At 31.9% G+C, this 21862-nt stretch overlaps 1 protein-coding gene across 3 annotated transcripts in view; it reads right to left on the reverse strand.

The window, feature by feature from the left end:
- The window catches only part of LOC134722134 (uncharacterized), a 57459-nt gene that overhangs the window by 31846 nt on the left and 3751 nt on the right, over nucleotides 1-21862 (reverse strand). Inside the window, exon 1 of one of the 3 annotated variants that reach the window (XM_063585689.1) lies at nucleotides 7260-8108. The exons of the other annotated variants lie outside the window; for them this stretch is intronic. Within the exon in view, the coding sequence (XP_063441759.1) occupies nucleotides 7260-7354 (95 nt within the window). The 5' untranslated portion in view covers nucleotides 7355-8108. Of the gene's footprint in view, nucleotides 1-7259; nucleotides 8109-21862 lie in introns of those variants that run through there. 3 annotated transcript variants of the gene reach the window in all.

The following is a 21862-nucleotide window of genomic DNA, read 5'->3' on the forward strand; positions in this document are numbered from 1 at the left end:
AAATAAAGGCGCGCATAATTGACGATTTTTTTTCCGGTAAAGGATAAACTCGAAAGTGGTCTATTCAAGAAAATACAAATTATGCAAACAAGTACAATGTACAACCAAATGAGGAAACATGATTTAAGTGACAGAAATTTTTAAACCAGATAAAACTGGCAAGAATTAGAATTAGAATATTCATATTCAATATTTATTTATCAATTACTTCATTTCATTGATTGTTTTTCAGTTGAAATAATGATTCTTATCGGTCGTCCCACGGTCTGTATCACTCTGTTCAGCTCTTAATATTATTCCATATCATGTCTTTGTGACGTCAAAATACGTTGACCCGGCCTTAATAACTTTGACCCGGACATATCAGCGACGTCATAATGTTTGACCCGACGTTAATAACTTTGACCCGAACTTATCAAGTCATCATTTGTGTGCTGGTGAAACAAAGAAAACACTTCTGAAACAAGCAAATATAGCCCGATAAATCGATTATCAGATTATCTGCATAATGATATTGTAAAATATCAGCTGCTTGGCATTATATGAAGGCTTTTTGATCTTGTTCGCTACGCTCACTCGACAAAAAGCTTCATATTATGTCTCGCAGCTGATATTTTAAGATATCAACATGCAGATAACCTGATAATCGGTACATATCATATGTTCAATTATATCGCGAGTAGAAAAATAGGATATTTCCTTTTTTAACTACATCAAGAATATTTGAAAATAGCTAAATTAAATCGCCACTAAATGTCCTAGTACGAACTTAATGCGATATAAAGTATCTGCGAAAAATAAGTTGCTTTACAGTATTACCACAATTAGAATAAAAACATGAAAGTTTGTAAATTACGAAATTGATTACTTAATAATATCTGAACCTTGTATGTTGATATTCATTAAGAAAAACCAAATAGAACACATAACATAAGAATTCCATTATATATTATTGCTATCATTCATTCAAATTAGAAGTGTAACTAATTATTGGAATTATCCATTTTTTTCACTTTGCTAACCCTGAATTGATCCCTGTATAGATTCTACAGATAATATATGACTAATCTGGACAGGTTGTTGCCACTTATGTTTAATTAAACAAAATGTCAATTGCTTTACACAGAGTTAAACAGGTACATTTCAACAGTGTGACATAGAATAAATTTAGGAAATAATGATCCAGGTTGACACAAAGGTTTACTAGTCATTAACATTAAAGAGAGGGAGAGGAATCTCACAGGGCCATTCTAGTCATTAAAGTTTCAGCAACAATAAAATTGAGAATGGAAATGGGGAATGTGTCAAAGAGACAACAACCCGACCAAATAAAAAACAAAAAACAACAGCAGAAGGTCACCAACAGGTCTTCAATGTAGCGAGAAATTCCAGCACCCGGAGGCTTCCTTCAGCTGGCCCCTAAACAAATATATACTAGTTCAGTGATAATGAACGCCATACTAAATTCCAAATTGTACACAAGAAACTAATATAAAAATAATACAAGACTAACAAAGGCCAGAGGCTCCTGACTTGGGACAGGCACAAAAATGCGGCGGGGTTAAACATGTTTGTGAGATCTCAACCCTCCCCCTATACCTCTAACCAATGTAGAAAAATAAACGCATAACAATACGCACATTAAAATTCAGTTCAAGAGAAGTCCGAGTCTGATGTCAGAAGATGTAACCAAAGAAAATAAACAAAATGACAATAATACATAAATAACGACAGACTACTAGCTGTTAACTGACATGCCAGCTCCAGACTTCAATTAAACTGACTGAAAGATTATGATTTCATCATATGAACATCAGGCACAATCCTTCCCGTTAGGGGTTTAGTATCATACCATCATAACATATATGAGAAGAACATAACCCGTGTCATGCCAACAACTGTTTTTAGAATAAATGTCTTTAGTTCCGACACAAAGACCTTATCAGTGACTCAATATTAACGCCAAAATATGCAATCTTTAATGACTTGACAACAGTATCGTAATTATATCCCTTCTTAATCAGTCTATTTAAAGGTTTTGTGAGTTTCTGAGGTGAATACCGACACCTTTGTGCTTTATAAAGAATATTTCCATAAAAAATTGGATGTGAAATACCTGAACGTATAAAAAGTCTGCATGTTGAGCTATATTTACGAATGATGTCTTTATAACAAGTAAAATTTAACCAAAGGTATTGTTGAGGGTACATAAAGAAAATGTCCCCAGATTCCACAGTCCTTTTACCAACTGAAACTCTGTGGGTTTTTTACTCACAGTATGCATGGTATGTATTTAGCAAGGTATCAAAACCAAAGTAAGCCTGTTGAAGAGTGATCAGGGGGTATAGAAAAATACAAGGTTACAAAACATCTAGACAGGGGTGAGAAATATACATAATACTAGTATACATAATAGAAACAGGAACCATTTTTATTGATACAAATTAATAGCATTCCAAACTATGGAGATTTTTCAAGATGATGATCTCTTGATAAATGTTTCCAACAATTTTCTGTGATAACAATGAAACACAAGATCAACAGGAACCCCTCCCTAAGATTGCAGAATGATTTCAACAAAAATTTTGTCTTGACACATATAAATTAGCTCCTGAAATTCTACATTGACCAAAGTCCTCGCTATTGACCAGCCATGTGACCTTAAGCTATGGACCAGCCATGTGACCTTAAGCTATGGACCAGCCATGTGACCTTAAGCCATGGACCAGCAATGTGACCTTACAGCATGGACCAGCCATGTGACCTTAAGCTATGGACCAGCCATGTGACCTTTAAGCTATAGACCAGTAATGTGACCTTACAGCATGGACCTGCCATGTGACCTTAAGCTATGGACCAGCCATGTGACCTTTAAGGTATAGACCAGTAATGTGACCTTACAGCATGGACCTGCCATGTGACCTTAAGCTATGGACCAGCCATGTGACCTTACAGCATGGACATGCCAGATGTCTGAGAATCTCAAACCTTTAGTAAGACAATAACATGAAACACAGCTGTTGATTGCTTGGCAATCTTCCTATCGGCTAACAAGTTTACAACAATTACTGACGATTCACATAAACAATATCATCTTTCTTCTAAATTACTCCACAATATATTAAAGAAACAGAAATTTATGGTTTTTGAGTATTTGGACTATTTATTAAATAGTTTGAAGCAACTTAATACATGTATCCCACATCATTCAGTTATGCTCTGTAAGAAAAGTAATGGTTCTGAATACATAAAACTTCATGTTTCATTGGAGGTCAACATGTTCCCATGTACTTCAGCTTCAAGAGCATTGCATTTCTACACTAATTGGCCTGGAATTCATCATTTTTAAGTAAGATCACATGAAACAAGATTTAATTATCTTCCCCCTTATATATGCAACCTTTAAAGGGTGCATGCTAAATTGTATTAGTCCGTTGATGTTTCATCAAGATTTTGTTTTATTTCTAAAAATTTAAAAATATAAAATAAAAGTAGCCTTCTCCATAGTTATTGATAGTTGATATTTATACTTGACAATAACTTGATGTTACTACTCAAAACGTTAACCACACATTTATTTACATGATCTGAATTCACAAGTTACATTCATGTACTGAATTTTTCGCTACATTGAAGACCTGTTGGTGACCTTTTGCTGTTGTTTTTTCTAAGGTAAGGTTGTTGTCTTTTTGACTCATTCCCCATTTCCATTCTCAATTTCATACTAAAGGATTTATCATTATTCTTTGGATACTAAATATTTGTGGATTTCTGGGGTATAAGTGAACCATGCACAAATTCAAACATTGAATGATTTACAAATTTCCCTTTGGTTTGAATACAAAATTTGAGAAAACCATAAAGTTAAGAATCCTCAAAATTACAATTATTCCTGAATACAAGAAAATTGTGTTCACAGAAAACAATAAGCAGCAGTATAGCATGCATGGTCTATCATTAATGATGAATAAATATTTAGAAAACATGTATAGCATACAACTATAATCAGCTCAGTATAAATGCAGAACAAGCAGTATAAGTAAAAAAGAATGTGTCCATACTATATGGATGTCCCACTCACACTATGTTCAGTGGGCCGTGAAATTTGAGTCAAAACTCTAATTTGACATCAAAACTAGAAACATCATATCTAGGGGTACATGTTTTCAAAGTTTCAAGTTGAATGGACTTCATCTTCATCAAAAAATCATTGTCTATGTTCAGTGGATTGTGAAATTCAGGTCAAAACTCTAATATCATATGAAGCATGTGTACCAAAGCAGGACAGATGGTCAGACAAACAAACCAACAAACAAATGGACATGGACGGATGAATGAATGAACAAATGCACAGACTGAAAAACATAATGCCCCTCAGTGGGTCATAAAAATCAACATTAATCATACAAGCTAAATAACAGTAACTAGAACCATTACATACTTGTAATGATATAAATGGACCTTAGTAAGGCTTAACAGTTCTGGCAATTATCGTGTGAGTCAGTCATTTTACATGTAGCAAGATTTGCTTTTCAAACTCACTATTCATGTATTCATGTCAACAGAGGGTTCAAATTGAAGGCTTTTCATCTTTATCATTCCATACCAGTTTACATCTTGATGTATTCTGTGTTGAAGTTAAATTTGCTTCACATCAAACTATTTTAAACTTAAAACTAAACATAACATGAGAGTGGAGTTTAAGGAAACATAGACAATCAAACTCATACCCTATCTGCCAACTAAAGGCCTTTGACAGGGCATACACAAATCAATACAATACATTAACTGATGTAAGAAACATTAAAGTGAGGATCATAGCGACAGTAAACATGTAGATTGTCAAGCTATGTCCCGTCCCCCCTTTATTGATTTTTTTTTTTAAATAGGAATTAAATTGCCAAAAAATATTTTGAATTGCTACCATTCACCCTATTTTTACTACATCAGAAAATTACACTCCCTTTTTTTAGCCCTGGATCCAAAAATGAGTATAAATGCAGCAATGATAAGATAAGGAAAGACAAACTATATGAATACCTACCCTTCTTCTGTCATTATTAACATCTCACTATATATCCAAGCACATGTTGTAGTGAATATTTAACACATGTAACACATCCATTTCTTAAGTTTCATTTGAGAGAAAAAAAAACAATTCACAAAGCTACTAAAATATTAACTCTAACATGTTTAAAATGTTGTGGATAGGAACCATTTAAAAATAGCTGAAAATGCGAACATTTTACCTCATCAACCCTCCATTCATACTTTGATCAAGTTTTACTAGGTTAAGTGGTTTCCTTTGTACTGTAATTGTTTTACATCCGTACCGCTCTTCACATTTTAACATGTTTTTGTAGCATTGTATTTCAGATCAGTTATCAAACTCCATCATAATATCAAATCCTGTACCCCAAAAGTTATTGATCATTCACAAAGTACAAAGTATAATCCATTCATCAGGTTTTTTTATTATCTAAATCCATCTTAATCATCGAAATTATTTCTATAATCCATTGATAATTAATCTTTAATGATATTAGTCAAAGAAGGAAGAGAATTGGTCATCCAAGAATCATTCACATTGGGATTACTTGTACCAATAAAACTAAATCTCATTATATAATGAAATCCAAAAACATAAATACATCTTCCACTTTCATCTGAGAAAACCAATCTGATTCTGTTGTAAATTGTAATTAAGATTCCAAATATAACAAAATAATTGTTATACCATTATAGAGATAGTGCGAAATTATACAATCAGAGAAGTTGTAAAAAACCTTGTGAATTTTCTCAAAAATTCTCAAGAAATAATTTCTCTAAGCATTCCAGCAAATGAATGTATATATTAGCAATAGGGCATGGTAGCACATGTGCTGTTAATCACAAACTGGGGTAATCATATTAATACATTGCCAGGAAATCATTTTAACATTTGCTTCAAAATCAATATGTAATTATCTAAGAGAAGTATTTTGAGTAATTAGCTGTTTTACAGACACATCATTTCTTATCTACTTCTTGTTGTGTATTTTATAGACCACAAGGATTACAATGAGGCCATTAGTTAACAAACTAAATGCACTGCCATTTATGCATGTTAAAAAATGTATTAACTTCAAAATAATGTATGGAGTGCATGATAATTGCAGTTGTGTTTAAAAGGCAGTTCAGTCCTCCAGTGCCTGAGGGGGTAGAAGGCATTTTGTGGTGCCCCCCACTCCCTTTAAACACCAAAAAGAAAATATCGTGTTACTAATGAGTTATATAAGTTTTTAGCATAATATCGTCAGAAAATATTAGCATGTTGCTTCTGCTCAGCATATATGATATTCAGTTATTGGGAATGTTGTTCACCCTTTGAAAGATCTTGGGTCACTCTTGTTATCCCATTTTCCCCTTATGGATAGAATACACCCCCTTCCCTATCTTATCAGAAAGTCTCACTTTTCAGGGATTATAATCTGGAATGACCAGAGATACAGTGCTTCTTAAATATGATTGTCCAAAACCCTACACATCTTTTCATTTATATTGGATTAGAAACCTACTGAATATTTGCTTGTATCACCTATTCTTTGAACTGAACACAGTAGTTAATTCATCCAAGACTGTAACAGGTATTTGCTGTCAATTTAAAAGTCAGGTAAAGACTCGGCATTGATCTCAATTCTCAATGTATCGTCACCATACTTGTGATACTGGACAGGAGGGAAGGGTCACATGTATGGCCAAATTGTTAAGCCAATTCATTTGTTTTCACAGCTTCCCTGGTTTACATGTCTGGTTACACACCAATCTTAGACCTGTTTCCCTTCACAAGTGATGCTGGCACCACCACAAAAACAATGCGTTGTAGGTTATCAACCTTTTTGTTATAACATACACACTGATAATTGATCTGTAGACAGACTCAATACAGTATAACACAAGGTGTGTATCACGATAATGCAGGGGTTAAATACATTAATATTCAAAACAAAACACCCCTCAATATGCCGACCAACTGTGTAAAACCATCACTGGTAGTCAAGGTAGTTGAAAAAACTTGTTGCAGTCAACACATAGTTAAGATGAAGGAGGGCATTTGTATGAATTTCATAAAATAAAAGGTTCACAAATGAAGTTATTACAGTCAAGCTTATTCACCCTCATTTTAAGAGAACTCATTTGATTTTCATACAATTGTTTTGAAATAGACTAACTGGTAAACAATACAATCTTCCAGAACCATGATGTTACTTGAATCTTACCTGTTATACCTGGTAGATTTACTAATTGTTGGTGATCTGTCAGTCTTACACAAAAGTATAACCCAAAGTTGTTCTAACATCTCCACATAGGCCATAAAACAATTAACTAGTTCCCCAATTGTTTTCAAATTTTCTTTCCAATCTGCTCATATCCTCATGTTTTCATTCAGTGATATCAATATTTGTTAACATGATCTTTGATATTTCAAGAATTCCAATACACTTTTCCATCACAATACACACTATTTTGTACTTTCAAAAGAATAAACATGATAAAAGGTGTTATTCAGTCAATAAATAATATCTTTTGTCCATAAGCATTTTTAATCTCCTTTAAAAAAAATCTCGAAAGCAACATTAGATTCCATATTGTGTTAGAAGCATCCTTTCCAAAGTAAAATCAAAGAAGATATGGAATTTCTTGGAGATTGATATTGATTTACATCTGAATCAACTTTAAATGGATCGTTTCTCCCGCTGGTGAGTAATGTCCAATAAAACAACACAAAATAAAAAATACTGACATTGCTTCATTATCATCTATTATTGACCTCAGCATGGATGAGTCAATCAGCTGATACAGGTACACAAAGCAGGTGCTTGCATGCTTAATACTGGTCAGACCAACTGTTCAGAAAACAAAACCCTGCAGATCTGAGATAAACTAACAATTCTTTGGATGATCAAATATTAATTATCCTCAGTAAATAAAGATTATATTGATTTCATATGTTTCAATAAAACATTAATAAATGGCATAATGAACAAACACGATTTCGGGGTTTCCCAAAAATCTATGTTGTATTTTAGCGTCAGAGATCTAAATGTCCATCTGCCTATCCTAAATCATTGTCTTTTCCCCCCTTTGAAATAATCAATATAGCTGTGAAATAAATTGTTAAGAAATGTTAAGTGGCTCATGCTATACCAGTTGACAGGAAGAATGACCTCAGACTGAGTCACAATAGATGAAGGAAAACACTCTTCTTTTTTAGGATTTCTAATCAATAATTACGTATAAGCCTTATAATTGATGTAAGATTAAATCAGTCTGCAGGGGATATGCCATCACAATTCTCCAACATTGATGTCAAAACTTGTCTTTGGAATTATCATCATGGGTACGATTATTTCCTATATTCTCTTATTTTAGACATTTTAATTGATCCTTGACGTCGACAGGTCACTTATAACCATTAAAATTTGTTAAAAAAAACATTATATTTTCATAAAACTGTTAGTGCTTATAAGTATATGCTAATTAGTTGGGTATTTTCATGTTTTTCAAAGTTTATGAAATTCAATTTTTTTTTTATGTATGATCTTTTGTTGCAAAAGATTATCAATAATATTCCATTCTTAATAATTTTGCTTTTTATCTTAAAACAGGTAAAATTGTGTTACCATGGAGAACATGGACATCACCTGGTGACTCAATATAAACAGATCCAGGAACAAATCAATGTCTGATTATCAGGTGTTCTATCATATGTAACATAAACAGGGTTAATTAAATGTCGTCCATGTTAATTAGAGATCAGAAGTCACATAGGTCTGGTATTCCCCTTATAATTGGCTTCTGATTTTTGGTCTTCTCAAGCCTGTTATTAAGTTAGATGTGACTCCTAAGTCTCACATTGTTTCATTAACTCATAATGAATGGTTACTGATGGAGGATGCTGATCTTCAGTCTGGCTAGAAGCTGTAATTACAGTTCTATAAAATTGTCCTCTGATAGGAGGTCAAGAGTTCCTGGAATGATCACAGACGTAATTACATTTGTAGAGTTCAACTAATGATGCACGAAAGTTCAATCAGAAATGGTAGCATGTTCAGAAATAGTTATGTTACAATAAAGTGGTTAAACTAATGCATGGTTAATTACACGTTTAAATAAATCAGATTTTATATTTCCTTGTATTTCCTTATATTAGAGTTTCTAAATCAAACTGGTGTTCCTTCTTTCCTGTCTACTTCATCCTCAAGAAATCAGATTAAGTAAGTTAGTTCTCTTGTCTACTTCATTTAGGGAAAACTCCTTATATAAGTTCTCTCGTTTACTTCGTTTAGGGAAAACTCCATATATAAATTGGTTTAAGTAAGTATAAAATAACCTCTTTAATATCAACAATAACTCCCTGATCAATTAAAAGTGACTAGTGAAAATCAGAAAGAGTGTATGGTCATTTATGAAAAACAAGGAAGTATCCTGAATATGATGCATGCAATGATTCCTCCATCGCAGGAAGAAGAAATGAAAGTTTAAAGGCTATTTCAGGATGACAAAGTAAAAGACAGAGAGAAATTAATCCTCCATGAAAGACTTCTGCACATCTATCCTACCTAGAGACATAATATTTCATAATTATTTGTGACAGAATCAATATCACTTTAGAAAGATATATTACCTAAACTTTGCTAATCCAAAAATTATATCACATATTGAAGGACAGTGTTCCTAAGTAAAGGTCCAATAGTAATAGTACAAGAAATATCAATTAATAAATTGTACAATTAGCCCACCCTTGTCTGGACATTATGGTGTTATTAGAGAACCCATTCTGGGAATTCTTTATCAATTATGTAAAGTAAGCCATGTCAAATACAGTGGGAAAATTCAATTACAAACACCATATAATTTAATTATACAAAATGCATTGGTTATAACTTAATTGTTATTGATTATATGTACTAATACATAAATGATGATAAATATAGGGGTAAATGCCCCCATTAATAAAAAATAAGTTATGTTTAAAAAATACCCATGGGTACAAATGCTTCATGCATATAATGCAAAATTATAATTCACTACTGCATGTTTAAGATATAACAGAAAAAGAAATGCAACACTTTACTTAAAGACACAATATTTCAGACAGGTTTTCATAATTATTAGTGACAGAATCAATATCAACTCAATACCAACGGCTTTGGTGTTTATAATCAGCTGTTTTCATTTGGAATTAAAATAATATGTAGGAGGCATATTATCCAGACAGAATCAGCTGATGTTTGCTAAAGATGGAATAATATAAAATATCAATATATAATAGCCTATAATCTCAAGTCATTAACATGACATAATATTACAAAATATAACAAATTAAAGAAGGACCAGAGAACCTAAGCAGAGTTCAAAGTTCAAAAGAAGGAAAAAGTAATGGATGATACATACAAATGATAAGTTGATGAAGATGGGGAAAGGGAAATGAAAAAGCAAGAAAGTATATAACAAAAAGAATGCATGCCTTGAAATATCTCGCCTGCATTACTTAAATCATGATTAAACTTAATGTATAAAGGTTTTACTACAAGTAATAACTTCTCATTATCAATGATCCTTGTAAATAAGGTCAAGGTGAGGTGAACTCTGCCACACAGACATATTTACCTTACAGTCATTCCATGGGACCACACAAACTTAAAGTAAGCATATTGCTAGATAAACAGACCTATTAGTTACCAAAACTGATCATTGATCATTGGACCATTAAAATGAGGTTGGTATAAAAAATAAGTTAATAAGAAGATGTGGTAGGTTATGACCATAAAAATTAGGTCAAGCTAGTTGCTATGACCTTAACTTTGCAAGGTCTTCAGCTCTTCATGAGGCTTCTTGATAGACATTTTTTATCCAATTAAAGTGTCTTACACCTTAAATTTCAAGATTAGTTATACAATGTTATATTTGCATTGAAATCAACCTCTCTATTCAAATTCAATCAGAGTTCCTTCTCTGAAAAAATAGAACTCCTTACCCTGTTACAAGTACTTCTGGAATCATCACTTTGATATCCTATCAAATCAGAGTTCCCTTACTAGTAAAATGTCAAGATAATTTTTGGAGAAAATGCCTGAAATTCATAGATATATTGAAAGCGATCATCACATAGTTCAACTCTTCAAATAAATCAATCAACATGTGGACAAAATTGAGTAAATATGTCCTGGAAAAACGGTTTTCCTTAGTATAAAGATGTATATATCAAAATAAGTGTAACATTGAAATAGAAAACTTTTTTGTAATTCTTCCCTGCTGTTGTGGTGCTGACATAACCTTGACTGAAACACTATACTTCAGCAACATTGAAAAGATAAAATTACATTATCTATCTTTGAGCAATGTCTTCTTTGGCATGTGTTGGTTTCTCAATAAAAACAACTGATTTAGGCTGAAATTTTACCACAATTTGCACTTAAACTAAAAATGCAAACTTATTAAACATTTTCCCAGTAAATTGGTTTATATGACATATATGATTAAGATTTATAATGGAAAGATTGCAGCAATTAACTGGGTATACTTTTGATTAAGTTTGGGCTACATGGAATGAAAAACTAATCATTTCCAAGTCAGTAAAGTATGAAATGATCTATAACCAACAAAAAGGTTTCTATCATCAGAACTCTCAGTTAATCTACCATCCATCAAATATTTCTAATATTTACACTGGCAAATCATTTTGTCTTCGTTAATGAAGCTCACATTTACCCCCACATATACCATTGTGTTGTATATTTCAAGTTCTATAATCCAATTACCAATATCTTTGTCCCCAGTTTAAACTTACCGGTAATTGGAGTCTAAAAAAAATCCTTCAAGAGTGTTTCATTTAACTGCTCTAAGCATCAACCTTTTTTTCAATTTTTCACGACTCTTCCCCTCTTCAGTAAACAAGATTGCTGATATGAGGAATGAGTGTTTTCAAAATAAGAGGTTGGTACATATACTCATCTTTTTATGGTCTTACTAGCATTAGCAACTGGTTACAGCAAATTCAGAAATTATTGCTATCTCTTTATTATTGTGAAAAATGTGCCAGAGTTATAATCATGTAATGGCAATAACTAAAACACATATTTGGTTTTTTTTATATGAATTAAACAGAATTTACTCAATATCGCAAAAAATAAACTTGTATTTTAGTCTAAGATGACAAAATTGCAATAATAAATGCACATAATAATTTCAGAATTTACAGTATTTATTTGAACCGATTTGTCACTCTTGTTATCTTGATAGAACAGTCTTACTTTTTTCATTTAATAATTCTTGTACATGAATTTTTCTGAATTTAACATTAGAATTTCCTGGTTTGAAGTTTCCTCATGGTACAAGATTAAGTACTTTTATACTTGTGATATCAAACATGGCTACTGCATTGTCAGAGTAGAAGTTTATTTACTGATAAAAACTTATCAAGTAACAGAAAACTTGTTGATTAACATAAAATCTTGAATGCCTTCAGATATATGAGTCAAATAGTACAGATAATTTCAATGATTGCTAAAGGAACTTTTACCAAAAATTTGTACAATGCAAAAGTAGATCCAGTGGTTTGGAGGTGGCTATCTCCCCTTCTTGTGGCAGATAATTTGTGCTTTTTTGAACATTTTTCTTATTTACAGGACTGGGTCCCCTTTTTCCTTTTTCTCCTTTCTGTCTCTCCCCTTGCTGAAAGTCTGGGATCAAACTCTTGAAAGTCCAAGTGGTTGTAGGTTGCAAACAGAATTGCAAAGAATGGTTTAAAAGGCAAAAGACTATAATATATACCAGTGTGTTGTTATTAGGTTGTAAATGTGAAATCTTTATGGACCTTCTGTTAATCATTGCCGATGGTGTGTATATGAGAGACCTGGGTAGCCGTGTTGTCCTAGTTGTTCATCTACAGCAGCATGTCAACCACAAGGTGGTGGGTTTGATTCTAGTCTTAATGTAAATCACCATGTAGGAGTCTAGAACATTTATAAAAGTTGTGAAAAATAAATAAGGAATGTGTCCATGGGACACAGATCATGCCCCTGCTTGCACATAATGTTACATTATTCAAATATATAGGCAAATGATACAAGAGGTAAAATTGACGCTACCCAAATTTGTATTTGATCAGAGTTTTGTGGAAATAATTAAGCGTTGTGCATAAAGTTTCAAAACATTAAGTTGAGGCAAACTTATGTTTGAAATCAGAAACGAAAAATTCAACCATTTTCCATTTGAAAAGGAACATAACTCCAGGGTGGTAAAAGTGACACCATCAATCAAAGGTCTGTGGTTATAAGCATTGTGCATAAGTTTCATAGCATTTGGTTGAGGCAAACTTTAGTAAAAGAAAAGAAACAAAAAATGTCAGTAATTTTTCCATTGTAAAGGGGCATAACTCAAGAACAGTAAAACTTACAACATTTTTAGGATGTATCTCTAGACAATCGGAGGAGGAGAAAATAATTTCATTATTATTCTAGACATATCCCTTGCATGATTACTAGTGAATTAGCATCTTTGAACAATGTCTGTTTCATGACTATATGTACAACTTTTTCTTAGTCTGAATTGGAAATGATCAAATCTGATATACGGATTTATTCATTCCAAAATTAAATTTACCCATAAATAAATAGCCACCAAAATCCTTCAGATTAAACACAATGTCCTTGACTTTTGAAAGAGGTACTTATTCAGTTAATAAGATCTTTAAAACATTGAGGTAAAATATATGCAATTACTGAAAATAATGTTTCAAGTGTCAAAAGTGAATACTGGTAGATCAAATTCCTTGGATTGTTAAAATTATTACTTACATCATTATGTTCTATATGAAATATGTAACATCTAAATTACAACATTCTATGAACAAACAACATACATTCTAACATCAAGAGTATCAAATTTTACCTTTGTTTAAAATTTCAGACTATTCCAAATAATTGTATAATTTGTGTACACAACTTGAACTTCCTGTCAGTGTGTATTAGATCAGCTGATCTGTGTTTACAAGATAACATCAAGATCAGACTGCTTCCCTTATAGTTCATTAAATAAAGTCTCTGCCAAACCATTATAGGTCGGTGCCAAACATACAAAAATATAAATCGTAGCAATAAAAAAATATATTTTCTGTTAATTGTTAAGTAGGAATCCAAGTGTTATATTTATGTTTAGACATATGGTTAAAGACTTTATATAAATGAATGCTACTGAAGTTTCTGTTCACCGTTACATTTTATTATATAGATATTAGAAGATGTGGTATGTGTGCCAATGAGACAACTTTCCATTGGAGTTTCTATTTCAAAAATAAAATTGCTAAGTTATATAGAAAGGCTTATAACTTTGAATTTTTATATCTGCCATTGCCCTTTATATTTATAGAATAAGAGAAAGAGCTCAATAAATATTGTTCGTAAAGACTTTTTGTTGGAGTATTATTTTTGAGTATTTTATGGATAGATATCCATACATGAAAGGTACAATGGGGCATACCAAAGAATTGCAAGAAGACCAAAGAAACCAGATTGACTTACTGGTTGCTGACCAGAGAACAGACTGTTGGACTCATTGACAAAGTTATAACTGTATGCACACCTTCATAATTCATACCCTTTACCAACAGAAATAATATGATTTTTGTTTCTTATTTCCAATCAAATCAATGACAATAGTTTTGCTATTCTGTACAGCATATTTTTTTCTGCTGTTTTGATTGCCATTTTAATACAATGGATAAAGCAGATCTTGATCTGTGATACAATTTGCATCTGGTGTACAGACTACCATTAAAAGAATGTTCTAAATATAATGAAATTGACCTCATCACAAAATCTTAAGGTTGACTTCAGTGGTATTGAATCATGAAAATGAGGGCAAGTATAACAGAAAAACTTTCAAATTGTGAATTGTCTGATTTTCTCCTCCCACTATCGGAATATTATGCAAAGACTTTATGTAAATGTCAAGAAGAGACAAGCAGACATGTCTTTACAACTTTTGATGCAGGTTAGATAACATTTATGATCACTGTCAGAGGCAGAATTAGGAAAAATCTGGATTATTATATAGGGAATCATTGAAGAATGACCGAGTGAGACACCTCCTAGGCAATCAGTGGGCCTCCACTTCTTAAAATATATGGACCCCCCCCCCCCCCCCACTGACTGTAACACTTAAGCACTCCCTTTGCCTTCTTGCAATGTGTGTGATTGTTGTCCAATAAAAATACAGCTTATTATAAATTATTCAAAATACTCTTAAACTTATACCAGTCCTGCCAAACAGGGGAAACTCCTCTCCTTTTATGACAAAAAATTGTGTTTTTAAGTATATTTTTCCTGATTCTATACTCCCCCCTTTTATCATGACAAGTCCCCTCCATCTATCCCTTTAGAAAATTGTGGATCCATTACTGGCAATACACACAACCCAGTCCTTTTCTAACGTATATTACTTGCCCTGTTTACTGACAAGTGGCAGCCAATAAAATGAGATAATGTAATTATAAATCTATCTGTGATATAACCACTTACACACTTTCTGTACTTAGTGTCTCACAGTAATCTCATCAAAATCATCCAAACAATATAGTCACATGATTCAAAATAATTTAAACAAATCTTACATGAATAGAATTTGTTACTCCTTAATTTCCTCCTGTTTTGAGTAAAACGTTATCCTCTAACTTGTTTTTGAGTAAAAAGTACAAAATGCTAACCTAGAACCATTTGTTTATGCACACACATCAATGATTCACACATATTGATACCTCTGTAACAGTAACTGGGAAATGTTCCAATAATCTTTATTTATTGAAGGGTGCATCATATCAACAAACTAACCAAATTACTTCCGTTTATCTTCAACTTATAATTGGTAAATCAGGTAATAGTGTTTGAGAAATCAGGATGGTTGAAAAAAACATCATGAATTAATAATAAAAATTTCACGAAAACACATATTTACTTTCACCGAAATAAACCTAAATTACTTCACAAAAAAACAATACAACAAACTATTAATATTTATAGTAGTGGGTGTTACTGGTTACTCATATTCGTGATATTACCAATACAACTCACCCCGTGAAAAACTTATACTAATAAAGACCATCCATATATATCAACTTGTAAGTTTGTTTGAGACAACATTGCAATAAAGATAGTGGCTAACAAAAAGACGAAACCCAAGTAATATCACTGCCATCTGATCAAGACAAAATCAGTACAATCTATAGAGGGTCTCCATCAATAATCATTTCTGAAATGGCATTGACTTGGAGCTTCATAGTAGTTGGCATATGAAATTCAACCAGATGCTCCGCAGGGCGTAGCTTTATACGACCGCAGAGGTTGAACCCTGAACGGTTGGGGCAAGTATGGACACAACATTCAAGCTGGATTCAGCTCTAAATTTGGATTGTGATTAAATAGTTGACACAGCATAGGTTTCTGACACAGAATGAATGTGTTCTAATGAAATTAAAATTTTTGTTTTCTCTTAGAGCAATTCACTATGCTGTTGAATATTATTCCTCTCAAAAAAATGTTTGAAGAAATTTTCTTTTTATTTATGAAATTTCAAATGAGAAAATTGAACCCAATTTTTTTAATCACATCCCCCTTTCCCTTATTCCAAAACTAATCTCAATTAAAATTTCTAATGGAGTTTGCAACAATTACTACTCATTTAAATACATCATAAAATGTTAAGATGTAAAAAAAACTGCTTGTTATCACTGAATGGTAAAGATTATTTTAATTTATCAGTTTGTAGTAAAAAGTGAATGTATATATAACAAAGATTTAAGTTGATTCTGGACAAAGAAAGATAACTCCAAATAAAAAAATTCTTACAATTAGATATTTCTTGCTTAATATTCTGGACAAAGAAAGATAACTCTAATTAAAAACAAAATTGCTATTTCACAATATTTTGCAATAAGATATTTCTTGCCATTGTGCAATACTGTGCAATTGAAAAGACTTGCTATTGCACAAAACTAAATATAATTTTAGATCCTGATTTGGACCAACTTGAAAACTGGGCCCATAATCAAAAATCTAAGTACATGTTTGGATTCAGCATATCAAAGAACTCCAAGATTTCAATTTTTGTTAAAATCAAACTAAGTTTAATTTTGGACCCTTTGGACTTTAATGTAGACCAATTTGAAAATAAGACCAAAATTGAGGAATCTACATACACAGTTAGATTTGGCATATCAAAGAACCCCATTTATTCAATTTTTGATGAAATCAAACAAAGTTTAATTTTGGACCCCGATTTGGACCAACTTGAAAAATCAAGAATCTAAGTACATTTTTAGATTCAGCATATCAAAGAACCCAACCGATTAATTTTTTGTCAAAATCAAACGAAGTTTAATTTTGGACCCTTTGGACCTTAATGTAGACCAATTTGAAAACGGGACCAAAAGTTAAAAATCTACATACACAGTTAGATTCGGCATATCAAAGAACCCCAATTATTCAATTTTGATGAAATCAAACAAAGTTTAATTTTGGACCCTTTGGGCCCCTTATTCCTAAACTGTTGGGACCAAAACTCCCAAAATCATTACCAACCTTCCTTTTATGGTCATAAACCTTGTGTTTAAATTTCATAGATTTCTATTTACTTATACTAAAGTTATTGTGCGAAAACCAAGAATAATGCTTATTTGGATCCCTTTTTGGCCCCTAATTCCTAAACTGTTGGGACCTCAACTCCCAAAATCAATACCAACCTTCCTTTTGTGGTCATAAACATTGTGTTTAAATTTCATTATTTTCTATTTACTTAAACTAAAGTTATTGTGCGAAAACCAAGAATAATGCTTATTTGGGCCCTTTTTTGGCCCCTAATTCCTACACTGTTGAAACCAAAACTCCCAAAATCAATCCCAACCTTTCTTTTGTGGTCATAAACCTTGTGTCAAAATTTCATAGATTTCTATTAACTTAAACTAAAGTTATAGTGCGAAAACCAAGAAAATGCTTATTTGGGCCCTTTTTGGCCCCTAATTCCTAAAATGTTGGGACCAAAACTCCCAAAATCAATACCAACCTTGCTTTTGTGGTCATAAACCTTGTGATAACATTTTATAGATTTATATTCACTTTTACTAAAGTTAGAGTGCGAAAACTAAAAGTATTCGGACGACGACGACGACGACAACGACGACGACGACGACGACGCCAACGTGATAGCAATATACGACGAAATTTTTTTCAAAATTTGCGGTCGTATAAAAATTGAAGTATTTCTCGGGAATATTCATGATGAAATGACATTATATTTTTAGTTACCTTCAAGACATTCAATGCGTCATATCTGGTAATTTGGGTTCAGATCCTTAATGGAGAAAAATATCATACGAAATTGCACAAAGCTAGGATACAATGGGAATGAACCTACCGGTATGTGAGTGAAATCACATTTGTTCTGTTTAATGAGAAGCAAATGTGGCCATAGCTAACAACCAGCCACTTGCAAGGTTACCTACTAATGGAAACTTTGCCAAAGACCATTATATAACCAAATTAGTACATTTTAAACAATTGTCTTCCACTAATTAGTTAGGTTATCAGACCGTCTCAGGTGACTTTTTCTTCCATTTACCAAAGATACACTTAATCAATTCTGGTTTTGAGCCCAGAGTTTTTGAAAAACAGTTCATAATAAAATTAACATAAAACTGACCACTTGTAATAATAACTGATATATACAAATGCATGATTTGGTATCATATATCGTCTGATCAGATAAATAATAGTCAAATATATCATAGATCATACACAGCTTCTTCTGTAGTGAATCATACTCATATTTTCTATCATAATATTTTTTAACCCATATTACCACTTTCTAAAAAATAGCCATACCTCTGAAACAGACAAGCAGCAAAGTAATTACATACAGATTACAGAATAATCTTCTTATCTAATTAAATGTAATGAGATATTTTGTATCTTATCGGAATAACCATGTGATTAAAGCATCATTTTTAACAGTCAAAATACTTTAAGATATAACATATCATTTCACATCTAGTAACTACCCTAAGGTGAATATAATCATGATAATTACTCAATATCTAAACAAACAACATGTGGATACTACAGGTACTCCCTGTCTGTCCCTGATATATGATACTGTTGACCTTAGACTGAATGATCAAACATTGAATCTTTACTCAGACTCAATCATGTGTGCCATGAGTCTAGTGGGTCAGTATACAATTATAAGTACGTACAAAGACATGCAAAGCACTAAGTAAGATTAACATTTACCTGTTATGGTCCAATATCCAAAATCTAAATATAATGGTTTGATTCAGGAAATCAAAAAAACCCAAGTATTCAATTTTAGATGCAATCAAACAAAAATTAATTTTTAACGGACCCTTTTGACCAAAATGTGAACCATATTTGGCCCATAATCCAATATCTAAATACATTAAAACGCAGTTAGATTCAGCATATCAGAGAACCGTCTATATTTAATTTTGACCCCAATTTGAACCAAGCACAAAATCAACAAGAGACTGTCAAGAGCCACAGCATTGAAACCAGAATTTTTGAACATTGTTTTGTGTCCTGGCATTTTTCAATATCATAAGAAGTATAACTCATGAACAGCAAAAGTGACAATCGTCAATATTGAACTTGACCTCCATTTTGTCATTAGTAACAATGAATTAAAAGTTGAAAAAATTTGGTTGAACTGTTTTTGAGTTAAAGAACAGAAACGACTGGAAAGATAAAATTTCAATCTTTCAAGAACCATAACTCCTGAACAGTGTAAGTGATAATCATCATAATTAAATGTGACCTCCATTTTTTAATCAGTAACAACATTTGAAAAGCTTTAGTTGAAAGGTTCATATGTTAATGCACAGACACTATTTGGCAGCTGTCGACCAATCCACAGGGATGCTAGTTGGCTGTACATCCCTAACTCAATAACCTATTTTTCCTTTTAGAAATCAAGTTAAAAACCGAAATACATGTTTGTCGGCCTTCAGCTGTTCTTTTTTCAGTGACAACCACTGATTGGAAGCTGTCTTCCAAATCAGTGGTTGTCACTGTCTTCAGGGAGGTTTATATATATATATAAAATATGTGCAGCCATATAATGGTATGACTTTGTTGTCATTGTTCTGAGAGGATTGAAATAATCTTCAGAAAAAACCTTTCATTAGTGAAAGAAAACAAACATCAGTAAATGAAATTGGTTATTATTGAGAACATCTCTCTTGAAATTAAGTAGTAATCTTTGATTAATCACATTTAAATATGTTTCAAATGTTTGTGCTTTATATTGTTATTCAAACTTTCTACAAAAAAAGAGATGGGCTATGGACTAGTGCTGCTTTCTTAGGCTTACACTTATGGCTAAATGTGTCTTAGCCATTCAAACACATCTATACTGACAAAGCAAACATTTTGTCTGTAGGACTATAACATGAATAAGCTACATAACAAAGTAGGGGAAGTGACTACCCCCAGAAAACTAATTCATAGGATACTATATTACTAAAACATAACAAATTTTCTACACCCTGTGGTGAGCCTCATAGTGTGGTTAAATGCATCAGCAAGTTCTAATCATCATCCCTTTGTTAATCATTAGTTTTGTTTTCTGTACAATTACCAAATACTGTTGTTCTATCTGATTTAACTTTCGAGTCTGTAATCATTTTTCAATAGGTGTTTATCAAACTATAGATTAAATCATTGTTTAAATAGTAGTTGAGGTTCTAATTATAGTATAAAATTCCTGGGACTGTATCTAGTCCTAGACAATAATGTTGAGTGTTTTATGTCCATAAGACAATACATACAATACATAAAATTGGTATAATTTTGTGTTCCATTTTGTAGATATATTCCAAGCCAATACTTAAATATCACAAGGTAAAGGTAACAAGTACTCAATCAGTAGTTCTTCACCTAGTTGATATTCTTAGTATATTGAATTTTCATATTGAATATGTATAAAAATTAGAATTCAAGATACATTCATATATAGTATGATTGCAAGTGAGGCAACTATCTGCCAAAGACCAAATGAAGTAGATTTAAATAACTAGGTAACAGTATGGCCTTCAACAATTAGCAAAACTAATACTGTCATGGCTGTATAGGATATATAAAATGCATCAACATGAAAATATGCAATTCAATTCAAAGGTGAACAGCCAGATTAATGTCCTCAACCATTAAAAAATTTCTAATATATTGAAATACTATCAACTTTTTTTAAGTACAGTGCATTTTTTTGTTTTTTCAAAAATATTTTTTTTGTATTTTCAAAAACATTTTAATTTTTTTACATACATATTTTACATACGTTGACATATAAAATTATTAGAAATTTGTATTTTTTCAACAGCTTTATTTGTAAATTATCTTTACCAATGAAATTCACAAAACTCACAAATCACAATGAATTAATATACCATAGGTTTTTTAAAGATATGTCTGAAGGGAGACAACTTGTCCACAATTTACATTATCATGTACAGAGATACTTCAAAAATTGTTTAATCAAGGGTGGAAAGATTAAGTTTGCCCATAAAGGTTGCATTTCTGTTAATAATGAGTCTTTTATAGACAACTCAATTTCCCTTAGGAACTCCTGTTACAGCTGAAAATGCTACAGTTTTATTATGAAGTTTGTAAAAAATGTATCATAGAATGAAAGTATATATGCAAAACCATTTTTTTCAAAGGTCAAAACATAGGGCTGTGCAGCATATTTTCAACATGTATATATGCATTAACCTTCTCAGAGTTTAAACTTATACTAAAAATCTTTACTACTC

Source organism: Mytilus trossulus, chromosome 6 (assembly GCF_036588685.1).
Source record: "Mytilus trossulus isolate FHL-02 chromosome 6, PNRI_Mtr1.1.1.hap1, whole genome shotgun sequence".
In the NCBI taxonomy this organism is placed as follows: domain Eukaryota; kingdom Metazoa; phylum Mollusca; class Bivalvia; order Mytilida; family Mytilidae; genus Mytilus; species Mytilus trossulus.